This window comes from Diadema antillarum, unplaced genomic scaffold, assembly GCF_040938485.1.
Source record: "Diadema antillarum isolate AM-2024a unplaced genomic scaffold, OU_Dant_1.0 seq00000035_RagTag, whole genome shotgun sequence".
NCBI lineage: Eukaryota > Metazoa > Echinodermata > Echinoidea > Diadematoida > Diadematidae > Diadema > Diadema antillarum.
The window spans coordinates 1,910,934-1,923,743 of NW_027271149.1; the positions used below are offsets into that span (position 1 = coordinate 1,910,934).

The 12,810-nt window shown below is 38.0% G+C and overlaps 1 protein-coding gene across 1 annotated transcript in view; it reads left to right on the plus strand.

The window, feature by feature from the left end:
- The window catches only part of LOC139725377 (calcium-activated chloride channel regulator 1-like), a 38,863-nt gene that overhangs the window by 10,102 nt on the left and 15,951 nt on the right, over window positions 1–12,810 (plus strand). Inside the window, exons 3-4 of the mRNA XM_071636461.1 lie at window positions 11,028–11,204; window positions 11,765–11,942. Coding sequence (XP_071492562.1) covers window positions 11,028–11,204; window positions 11,765–11,942 — 355 coding nt within the window. The remainder of the gene's footprint in view (window positions 1–11,027; window positions 11,205–11,764; window positions 11,943–12,810) is intronic.

Sequence of the window (12,810 nt, forward strand, 5' to 3'; positions counted from 1 at the left end):
AGGGGTGCCAAATTGATTATCCAAGTTAAGGAATTTGATCACAGCACTATCATGTGTTGAAAAGATACATTCATATTTTTATTTTGGAGGTCATAGTACACGAATGGGCTCATCTACGATATGGCGTGTTTGACGAGCACGCATATGCCGACGACAGCAACGATCACGAATTCTACACTAATCCTATTACTGATGAAGTGGAAGCTACGAGGTGTGCCATAGGCATATCAGGTGGGGTACAAGATATGGTAGTTTCCACATTACCTTTTTCCGAAAAAAATCCTCAAAAATGGTCAAAATGACAGACTTCTTTAACTATAAGATTGGTATTTTTATGTATAAATTTTCCTTGAATTATCTTCCTGATATTTTTCTACAAACATTCACAGAAAACAATTCTGTCCATCATTATCCAACCCACTATCCATGCCAACATGACGCCTATTACTTTCCACGCATTCGAACAATTTTCGCTAAAAACAACTATGTGTACAGGACTGAAACATACTGGAAAATTCTCCCCACAGAATTTACAAGTTGTTTGTCATCACCATCATTAAAGTGTAAACTCAGGCAACATTTACGGCACATTTACACCACACAAGTGCATTCATATTCTTTTCTGTTATGCTTAAGCATGTTCTGCTGCACTGCTCGGTTGTTGCCATGCGAACAGGCTTGAGCATACATATGCAGTTGCTTGCACTTTCTTCTTCCAGCCCGCTAGTGTTTCCCTTCCACTTGAAGATTTCGGGGCGCGGCATTATGCTGTCATTATTTCTCCTTCTTTCTTTTTCTCGCTGCATGCAGTTGGTTGGAAGATCATACATAGGAACTGGTGGTAAATGTTTTTCATTTTCCAACACTTCCCTTGTATTTTCGACAGGAGCCTGAATGGTATAGTTCATGTCACTATCACATTATATTACACCTCTGTGACTTCTATTACTGATACTGCTATCATACCAACCGCTTATGTGTGTGCAGGATGTGGTTATTAGTTACTGTTCTCCTTTGATTGTTGTTGTTGTTATTAATGTTAAGCTTTTTGTCGTAAAACTCGTGCGCCGAATATTGAGGCTATCAAAACTACGTGCGGGTTTCTATATCTTTTCTTTTTTGTTTGTACGATGTTTGTTGTTTGTTGTTTGTTGTGTTTTGTTGTTGTTCTTGGGTTGCATCTTCTTTGAAAGTCCATTGATTGTATTTAAGAAGGATCTTTTGTACTCAGAGTAGTATTTTTTATTTTACATAGTTTGGTCTTAACCTAGCTAACAATTGGACGTTTTCTGAACATTCTTGAAACATTACAACTTCGTTATTTGGACGTTTTGTCAAATCTTTGTCAGAACGTCTTTTTATGGAATGTTTTCGACGTCTTCAAAGCATTTCAAATGAACGTTAAAAAGTTTTTTTATCGTAAAAAAACACACAAAACCTTTCACAATTCTTAAGGACCTGCTGAAAACCTTTTGGACGTTATAAAGGTCAGAAGACCTTTTAAGAATGTTTAAACCGTTATGTGGACGTTCTATGGACGTTCTGTGGACGTCCAGATTGCCTTTAAAAACCGTCTAGATTCTAGAATGTCCGTTTTAAGAATGCCTAATGTGGATTTGTATTGTGCATTAGAAAAAATATAGTTAAGACAAAACATAGGCACAATCTGGGATTTATGTATCTTAATCCTAATTCTAATCCTATATATAATCCTATTCTATTCCCACTGTTTATGTATCACATTCTTTTATATACCGGGCAAAATGTTGTAATGAATTAACAGACGGTTGCTGAAATTGAATCACACATATTAGTTAGAACAATTAAAATATGAAAACACCTCTTCGCAACTTAATTTGAAATTGTGAATAGCTGAACATAACGCAAGTACAATCATTAACACAGTAGCAAAGTTTGAACCCAGCATAGATACTTGAAATTTTCGTGTATTTTACCTATTTTCACTAGTTTTCAAATTTTAGATTTTCTTTCTTGAACATTTATAAAAATGCACAACATGATATCAGGGGCGTCATTACCTTTTTTTTTCCAAGGGGAGGGGGGGGGGGGGTGCGTTTTGACACTAAATGTAACCTGTGAGTGTTTTTTATATTTTGTTTATTGACTCCTGCATCATCATGTACATTTACATATACGCTATACATTGTACATATTATACATGTGATTGTATACTAATATACACGAATCTTTGCTATGAAGGACTATACGGGGGTACATTGTGTGACGGTGTGAGATCCTCGGCGAGAGAGCGAGCGAGCGAGCGGGGGAGGGTGTGGGAGGGGGATACCCCCTCCCACGGTAGGGACTTTTTGTCAAAACAAAGGTGTAAATTCGCGTTTATAGAGCATTTTAAATCAGATTTCTAAGGAATTAAACAACGTAAAACAAATCACTGCGAAGGACTATGATCATAAGTGATTTGATGTACTTATTTAATTCTATAGGAAACCTCAGGGGGTTTTATTTAGTTATGATATGTTTGACATTGCTGGTTGTTATGAAAATTGTTGCTGAGAAGGGTTGAAGTAGTTTGAGTTATATGGGGTTATAAAGAACTGATATATTGTATATAGATGTAGGCCCTATATTGTAGGGTGTTGTTTGTATTCATTGTGCTTATTATAGACGTAATTATTTTTGTTATGCAAAATGTGTTTGTATTGTCATGTTCATTTTGGTACAATGTAATGTCAATGGAAGCCAAATTTCTATGTCTGACATAGACCAATAAAGAATGAATGAATGAATGAATGAGTGAATGAATGAATGAATAACTTGGACTATGATCATAACTTATGAAAACTATTCATTTTACATAGTGGAAAAATCACTGTGAAGGACTATGATTGTAACACACGGGGGTACATTATGTGACGGTGTGAGATCCTCGGCGAGGGATCAAAGCGACCGAGCGGGGGAGGGTGTGGGAAGGGGATACCCCCTCCCACTGTAGGGACTTTTTGTAAAAACAGAGTATAAAAGTCGCGTTTACAGAGCACTTGTAAATTAAATTTCTAGGGAATTAAACGTAGTTAAAAAAAGAATCGCTATGAAGGACTATACGGGGGTACATTATGTGACGGTGTGAGATCCTCGGCGAGGGTGTGGGAGGGGGATACCCCCTCCCACGGTGGGACTTTTTGTAAAAACAAGAGTGTAAAAGTCGCGTTTATAGAGCATTTTAGATCAAATTTCTAGGGAATTAAACACAGTAAAAACAAATCGCTGTGAAGGACTATATGATTATAATATACGGGGGGTACATTATGTGACGGTGTGAGATCCTCGGCGAGGGAGCGAAGCGACCGAGCAGGGGAGGGTGTGGGAGGGGGGATATCCCCTCCCACGGTAGGGACTTTTAGTAAAACAGAGTGTAAAAGTCGCGTTTATAGAGCATTTAAAATCAAATTTCTAGGGAATAAAACATAGTAAAAAGTCATTACGAAGCACTATGATCATAACTTTTGAAAACTTTTCATTTTACTAAGTACGGGCAGGGGGAGCGAGCTACTTTTACTTTGCCATTCGTCTGAAATGTATTCATTAAAAGCTTAAACTTGATCGTATTGTTCGAGCAATACCATTTGTTCTTATATGAGCATAGAAGCATAGAAGAAAAGGAAAATTTAAGGTTTACTAAAGGTATGTTTCAGGGGGCACACTCGAGGACGCGAGGCTACCATAGAACACTCAATTTAATATTAGTGTATAGATGTAATAATGTATAGTGTTAGTGTATTATTCGCCCTGTTATGTGCGAAAAAATTTGCATTTTCAGTTATGAAATTGACAACTTTTAGACGAGAAAAGTGCCTTTATTGTTCATTTTGGTCTTTAAATAATCAATCAATTATTAGTTACAGGGAGCACAAAAAATATTGGGAGGGGGCAAGTGCCCCTTCTGCCCCCCCCCATGCGCTTCCAAACACACCCACACACACACACAAACTGGAGGGAGATTTAAGGGAATTCGACTTTTGAACGAATATATACAACGAAGAAACAAAACAAAACACATCAATATGATTTTTTTCTTAACCGTGGAGGTTCTGGGGGCAAGATGGATACGCTAATGTAAAGGGCACCCCATATCATGCATACTGCCCTTACAAATTATTGACTATTTAAACAAGAAATCATTGATGATGTTTCCAGACACAGAGTATAAGTGGCTGCTAATTGGTATCGTGATTTTTTAGTGAATAAGGATCGCTCTTTAAATGTTATTTCTCCTAATAATGATTATTGTCACAATAATCAATGATGAACCTTTCATTCTAACACATTTTAGCACATGACTTTCTCTGCATAATCCACTCCAACGGCGTCGATCCGTTTTCATGATGGGGGGGGGGGGGAGGCAAAAACGTGAAGGTAGAATATAGCATCAGCCCGAGGGAGCGGAGCGACCGGGCGGGGGAGGGTGTGGGAGGGGAAGATTTTTCATTTTCAGACCTGAAATTCAACGTTCTAGTGCACACTTCTGGTGAAGTTTTTTTTTTCTATCAAAAAAGAGAGGAAAAAAATAAGTGCTTTAATAACTCGCGGCATTTCAGCCCTTGTTTCCACGTGTGGAACATGACTATGTAGGCATTAGTAATACATAGAAGTTGACAGGGGGAGGGTGTTGGAGGGGTATAGCCCCTTCCCAGACGGCGAAGCTTTTGCATTTTTAGAATTGAAATAGAACAATCTGATGCACACTTCTTTGAAGTACTCCGAAAAATTGACAGTCCCCAAATTTCAGTTCAGTTCAAATCTATTTCATATTTCCACTTTCTCAATGATGAAATTACAAAATTATTGACAATAAAACAAGAATACAAAATATATACGATCATATACACAAATGTACCTGGTCATATCATATGAAGAAGTCACAAGTAAGTATCGGAAATATGATGGGGCCTACATAAAAGCTTTAACGCTTGTTAAACTGTAGGTTCTGTAGGCATATAATTATACGGAGAACGGATATGTTTGTATGACCAAATAAAATTATACCAGTACAAATATCGATAAAGAATAAACTAATGAACCACATGTATAGATATCGCACAACCAGACTGTATGCGGATCTCGCGGTGTTTGAAAAAGAATGCTATATATTTAAAAATGTATCGGTACCATTAAATAACTTAGATAACTTGGTGCTGCGGACAAGGACAAAAGACTGGGAGTATAAAAAATAAACGTTGCTAAAAACTTGGTAGTGTATATCCACTAAGTAATAACTGTTTTAATTTGCGTTTAAAAGTGAATAGAGATAAGGAAGAAGTAATATCTTGAGGGAGGTCATGCCAATATCTGGGTCCAGTAAATATGATTGTAATAATAATATGATGTGTCGAGTCTTGTTAATCTGTGGGTAGGAACCGAGCGGGGGAAACATAAATCAAAGAGGATGAGGGAACTTTTGAATATATTTGAATTCAAGTATCATGCAAAACATGCTTTTTGATGAAATATTCTGAAATTTGTCAATCCCCCAAGTTTGCTAAGTGTATGGTTGGAGACCTAACGGGGGAGGGTGTGGGAGGGGTATCCCCCTCCCACGCGAAGGAGCTTTTGCATTTTCAGAATTGAAATTCAATAATCCGTTGCACAGTGAGTGAATTACCGTACGGATACAGTACGGTCGATAGAGAGTAAACACAGTAAAGTAACATCAGTGCTGCCAGAGCCCGGGATGCGATTTCTTTTTGTCCCTGGTGCAAAATAATAATAATAATAATGATAATAATAAAGATAATAAAGAAGAACAATCATTTAGAGTCCAGCGTTGAGGTCGCTCGCAGACTGAAGTTTGTTTTTTTTAAAGGGTCTGAAGGGGGGGGGGGGGGGGGGGAGGAGGGGTGCGTTCAACCCGAGCACCATCCCCCCGCCCCCGTGACGCCCATGGATATACATCGAAACATTTACGAAGACGTATAAAAAAAAAAAAAAAAAAAAAACGTTTTTCTTTTTAATGTTCATGAAAGGCAGAGACGTTGCAGACCTAATTTTTTTGTGCAAAAGAAAAAGACAAAACAAACCAAAAACGAATGACGAAGACGTAACAGACACGATGAAAACATTTTTTAACCTCTATTGACATTTCTAAAACGTTCCCCCCCCAAAAAAAAAAAATAAAAATAAAAATAAAAATAAAACTGTGCTTTGCGGTAAACGCTAAGTCCAAACTATAATGTTATATATGTATTTTATAGAAATGTCCGTTTTTTACGAAGACGTACGAAATCTTCAAAAAAAAGTTGAGGAAACGTTCTGAAAACGTTATGTGTTTGCTGGGAAGTTGTACCTGCGCTCCTAATCCCACACTTCATACTAAGCTTCTGTTGCATGGGACCTACACACAACAAGCTTGCTTTTAAGTAGGTTCCATCGTACCTCTCTATACCGTTTCTTCCTAAACTAATGGCGTGGTTAAAAAAAGAAGCAAATACGGTTTTTCCCATAGTCATGTGAGATACCCTTGAGATATCGGGATGTATAAATTACTTAAGAAGGATAAGACATCTTTTGTCGGAAAGATGATTGATAATCACACCACATGTACAGACACATCAAACTTTGGGAAAATAATTTGCTCGGGAGTAGATATTCTTTTTCTAGATTCAGGCATCTTGTTCCGAGAAATACGTTATTACTGTTAGACAAAGTACTAATCCAGCTGCATCTTTTGTATAGTGTTGGGGAACACCAACAAGAACAGTTTTACATTGTTGCTAACATGAATGTGAACTTGATGACTTTTATTTTGTTGTTCCTAGTTACTGGTGATGTGATTGGTAAATCTAAACTCAAGATAGGATCAATCAATGATCAATCAAGGCATTATCATTCAGCAAGATTGAAATTAGTTCATGTGTGCGTTTGCGTGTAAGCAATCAAGAGACACTGTACATATTCAGTGCCATCGGAAATAGTTTTGACAAGTGCAACTTTCTTATGCCATAAATATCAACCCGTCTTATCAACCAGTCTCAACAACCCGTATTATGAGTAGTAATGATAAGTGATTTATCTGTTATCCAGGACGTATACAAAATGTTTTCAATGGCCGGGATTGCAACTCGGTGGGATCCGATGGGTTACCCGATCCATCGCTTTGCAGGTTTGTCGAAGACGCAGCTACCCGAGATCAGGGTTCTCTCATGTACAAAGCATATCTACCAAGGGTGAGTAACGTAATTTTCGACTCGTATTAGCTTCATCTTTAATCATTTCAAAACAGCTGTATAAAATGAGAAAAGCATCCCCAAATCTAACATATGTAAGTTTTCAAAGAAGTTTTGAGTAGAATAATTTCACAGGTGAATGTGTGTCCTGCCTTTACTGACTAACCTCACAGGTGTGAATGTGAGCACGATTTATTAGATAATGCACGAGTGAGCACACATAAAAGACAGAAGGGCAAGTTTTCAAAATTTGCAAGTCAGTTTTTTTTTTTTTTTGGGGGGGGGGAATCGATGAAATGAAATTTTGATAAATTCCACTTCCGGTGTATTTTAAAGTGTTTTTGTCTTATCATCCATTTGTTTCGGTAAAGTTGATTTATATGTGGGATTATTTTGTCTTTCCTTACCTTAGTTTAGACTCCTATTCGATTATTATTATCATCATCAATATTACTTTTATTATCATCATTATCGTTATTATTACTGTTGTATCATTACCGTTATTTTTATCAAAATTCCCTACAACTTCGAAAAGAAAGTTTTCAAAGTTCAACAGAGCTATTGAAATGCCTATATATTACGACAATTTCGCCGTTAGAATGTTGCCCGACGACGTACAGAATATCTCAATAATTTTACACTTCGCATTTATATTCGTCCTGACCATACTTTGTGTCATGTTGAAAATTTTGTTTGTTTGTTTGTTTGTTTGTGTGTTTTTGTGGGGGGGGGGGGTATTGTTGTTGCTGTTGATACAACCATTTAATAGTAAGAGAAGTTTTTGCTATTTCGTTTGGCTTGCTATTACGGCATCTAATCATTCAAATTGGAAGCTTCGAAGAATGCTTATAAAATGTTTTAGCAGATTTAACTTGTATAATTGTTATGTTTTCAATATTCATGAATGAAGCACTACCAGTCGAAAGGTTGTGAACTTGGTTAGAAACTAGTGCAATCTTTGAAACTAAGGCCACTATTTTAGCTATAGAGGAGGTGTGTTTAAATCGAGGTCAATCAATACAGCTTACACACTATCTCATCAGCTAATGATATTATATCACTATTTCGCATCTTTACCACCGCTTTTCTCTCTCTTTTATTCTATGTTGAAATACCCTCCGAGCAGAATGTTCACTTCTGTGACAACAGTGACGTCGACGAGTTCCAGCACAACGCTTTTGCACCTAACTGGCAGAATAGGCTGTGCATGGAAAAAAGCGTTTGGGAGGTAAGCGATGATCCATCGCATATTGACGAAAATGCCATTCTCTTCCCTGTGAAACGAATTATACTTACTAGAATTTTAGATATGTCTAATTATTTGATATTGTTATCTTCTGTTCTCAAACACGTATCCTCTATAGGCAAAAGAAGAAAGAAAGAAACAAAATTACCTTGAGTCCATACAAAGCTTCAAATACGGAATAAAAGTCTCCCTATGTCGGCATTGCCCAATTGATCTAACTCTGCCCTTTCTGGGCATGAACAGGATTGTGACACCCTGATATTTACACCAGTGACGGCGAACACATTCGCTCAAAGTTAATTACATGTGGAGTTTTTCGTTTCAATTCTCAAAGTTTTCACTTCGCTAAGGGAATATTTTGCTCAACAAACTTATGCAAGCATCAAATTGTAGCAGTGTAGCAGAAGCTGAATGGGAACGGGGAAATTCTGCTACCACAGGGCTACATCTGATGTAGCTCAACGCTGCAGTGCTAACTATACAGGAAGGAATGGTGTGGCCGCGGATTCATTGAATCAAGGAAAACTGCGATGGAATGCATTGATGACATTATTTGTCGACTTTGCTACGGAAGAGATTGGAGTAGCACCAAAGACTTGAGAGAAAGCTCTTACAGGGATTCCTAGTATCTGTAGTATCAAGCAATACACATAGTCGGGCCAGGAAAAGTAGAAATTACGCGGTGCGTAATATATGTCCCCGCCAGAAGTAGCATTTTGTGGCAAAATCTACAATATAGGTAAAAAATCAAGTTCAAAGGTCAAAGAAGTCAAAGGTCAAAATTCTGGGTACAAGTTTTGAAGCCCTCACCGAGTGCCATCACATAAAGCAAACGGAATCGAAATCGGGTTCGAAATGGCGAAGGAGTAGCATTTTGTAGCCAATGTACAATAAAATGTAGGTCAAAAATCAAGGTCAAAGGTCAAAAGAAGTCAAAGGTCAAAATTATGTGTAGAAGTTTTGAAGCCCTCACCTAGTGCCATCACATAAAGCAAACGGAATCGAAATTAGAAATGGCGAAGGAGCAGCATTTTGTAACCAATGTATAATATAGGTATCAAGTTCAAAGGTCAAAGAAGTCAAAGGTCAAAATTCTGGGTACAAGTTTAGAAGCCCTCACCGAGTGCCATCACATAAAGCAAACGGAATCGAAATCGGGTTCGAAATGGCGAAGGAGTAGCATTTTGTAGCCAATGTACAAAACATGTAGGTAAAATCAAGGTCAAAGGTCAAAAGAAGTCAAAGGTCAAAATAATGTGTAGAAGTTTTGAAGCCCTCACCTAGTGCCATCACATAAAGCAAACGGAATCGAAATCGGGTTAGAAATGGCGAAGGAGCAGCATTTTGTAACCAATGTACAATATAGGTAAAAAATCAAGTTCAAAGGTCAAAGAAGTCAAAGGTCAAAATTCTGGGTACAAGTTTTGAAGCCCTCACCGAGTGCCATCACATAAAGCAAACGGAATCGAAATCGGGTTCGAAATGGCGAAGGAGTAGCATTTTGTAGCCAATGTACAATAAAATGTAGGTCAAAAATCAAGGTCAAAGGTCAAAAGAAGTCAAAGGTCAAAATTATGTGTAGAAGTTTTGAAGCCCTCACCTAGTGCCATCACATAAAGCAAACGGAATCGAAATCGGGTTAGAAATGGCGAAGGAGCAGCATTTTGTAACCAATGTACAATATAGGTCAAAAATCAAGGTCAAAGGTCAAAGAAGCCAAAGGTCAAAATTCTGTGTAGAAGTTTTGAAGCCCTCACCTAGTGCCATCACATACAGCAAACGGAATCGAAATCGGGTTAGAAATGGCGAAGGAGTAGCATTTTGTAGCAAAATGTACAATACAGGTCAAAAATCAAGGTCAAAGGTCAAGAAGTCAAAGGTCAAAATTCTGTGTAGAAGTTTTGAAGCCCTCAACTAGTGCCATCACATAAAGCAAACGGAATCGAAATCGGGTTAGAAATGGCGAAGGAGCAGCATTTTGTAACCAATGTACAATATAGGTCAAAAATCAAGGTCAAAGGTCAAAGAAGCCAAAGGTCAAAATTCTGTGTAGAAGTTTTGAAGCCCTCTCCTAGTGCCATCACATAAAGCAAACGGAATCGAAATCGGGTTAGAAATGGCGAAGGAGTAGCATTTTGTAGCGAAATGTACAATATAGGTCAAAGGTCACAACTGAAATTCTGTGTAGGAATTTCAAAGCTCCCATTTAGTGCTATCATATAAAGCAAACAAAATCAAAATTGGCTCATAAATGACAGAGAAGTAGCAAATTGAAGATTTTGATCACACACGGACGCACACACGGACAGACAGACGGACAGACGGACACACGGACACACACACGTACGGAGCCCGTTTCATAGTCCCCTGCTCGAACTCGCTCGGCGGGGACAATAACGTATGGTAATGACAATGACAAATGCAATCCCACTTAATCGGGTGATACTATATATTAGGCCCCTACGTAAGTACTAATAGGGCTTACATAACCGTTACTTGCAAGCACAATCACCTGACCTTCACACGTTAATGAGATATCTATTTTCCTCACCTCACCTCATTTCAAACTACTTCGAAAGGTTATCATGGAACACAAGGATTTCGAAGGAGCCAACGATATTGCCCCTGTATTACGAGATGACACCACACCTGAATTCATCGTTTTGAAAGACAGCCCACAAACCACGACGATCTTAATCTTGGATACATCAGGTTCAATGAGTAATAATCCGGAGAGACTAGAACTTCTGAGACAGGTACGGCTGACGTCTACTAAGAAAGATACATAGGCCTATACGAGTCAGAACAATGAGGAGGTGCAAAACTCCGTGTAAAGGTCCCACACATACTGGAAAAATGGTGACTGACAGTTGTAATCCGTACTTGGGTATAAACCACGAATAATACGAATCAGTTTTCATCAGGAAGTACATAATAGACCACAGAATATATGTTTTGACAAAATGGAGCGTAGCGATGCGTCAACACTGGTTTTTTTGATGAAACGATCAGTACTGGCATGCAGTGGTTATTGACTCAGCAATCGTACAGAAGATGAGAGCTCACAGTGCGTAAATCAGCATGAATGCCCGGCACGTGAATAACAAACTGTCCTACGGATGGTTCATTGTCACTTTTGACGAATGCTTATATAGTTTTATGTTCCTTAAATACAGACGGGGGAAGAGGTGCATGACATAAAAGAATTCGTCGATTGTAGGACTGCAGTTATTCGTGGTAACCATGTGGAAGGGAGGCCTTAGCCTGCAGGTTGAGCACAGTATGTGTTATCATTATTTTTTTTTTCTGTTGCCAGTCGTCCTCATACCTCATCAGAAATGTGCTTCCCGATGGATCCAGAGTAGGTATAGTCAGGTTTGCTGTGGGCGCCTCGGTGTTGAAGCCCATTACTGTGATTGACTCTACCGAAACCAGAACATCTCTCGAGAATGCTCTCCCTTCCAGAGCGTCAGGTGGCACCAATATTGGAGCAGGTGATCTATACGTGTCTAGCACTACTAAAATTTATAATTCATTAATTTAAGATAATCATGAATCGATCTGTCCTGGAGAAAAAAATCTCGAGTTGTAATTACGCAAGGACTACAACTCTGTACCTGCAACTTGCAGATCATTCGCTGTTCTTCCATTCTGTTTTGTTTTGAAATTGTACATAGAACTTTTCAAATAAAGTGTATTTGAAAATAAGAATTAAGTGTAAAACAGCTGAGTCTTGGTATTGAGCACAGCACTGGCAACACTTCATAGATTATTCTAGCCATACTAATAATATGATCATAAGTTAAGATTTCCTTTCATAAGATTTTTACAGATAAGTCATAATAGGCCTACAGACTTTGCATATGGTGTCCCCAGTCAAAGGAAAGTGGTAGACGCACTTAACCTGAAAATGAGATGGATGTACTTTACTTCGCATTTATGGAACGTTGGTTAAAGAGCAAAGGCAGCGAGAACTCCTACGAAATAAACTGGACAAAAAGGAACAGGGCTCTTGATTTGCTCACATCTTGTTTCTCGCATTGGTGGTGTAGCAGCGAATGGAAATGATGACAGAAATGATTCTAGCGTGATAATAATGAGACTCTCCTACTGAACTGCGTGGGTAGGAGTGCACATACGCTTGCCAAATCCCACAATAACTTCCTTTGTTGTATCCATCGTTACAATTCAATATAGAATTCGTAGAGTTACTTTAAAAATTCTTAAAAAGCTAGTTGAGCAATCTTAAGCAGATTGTTTATGATATTACTGATAAAAATGCATCAATATCATGTATATATATATATATATATTATACATACATATATACATATATATGTAAACACAAGAAAATGTGTACAG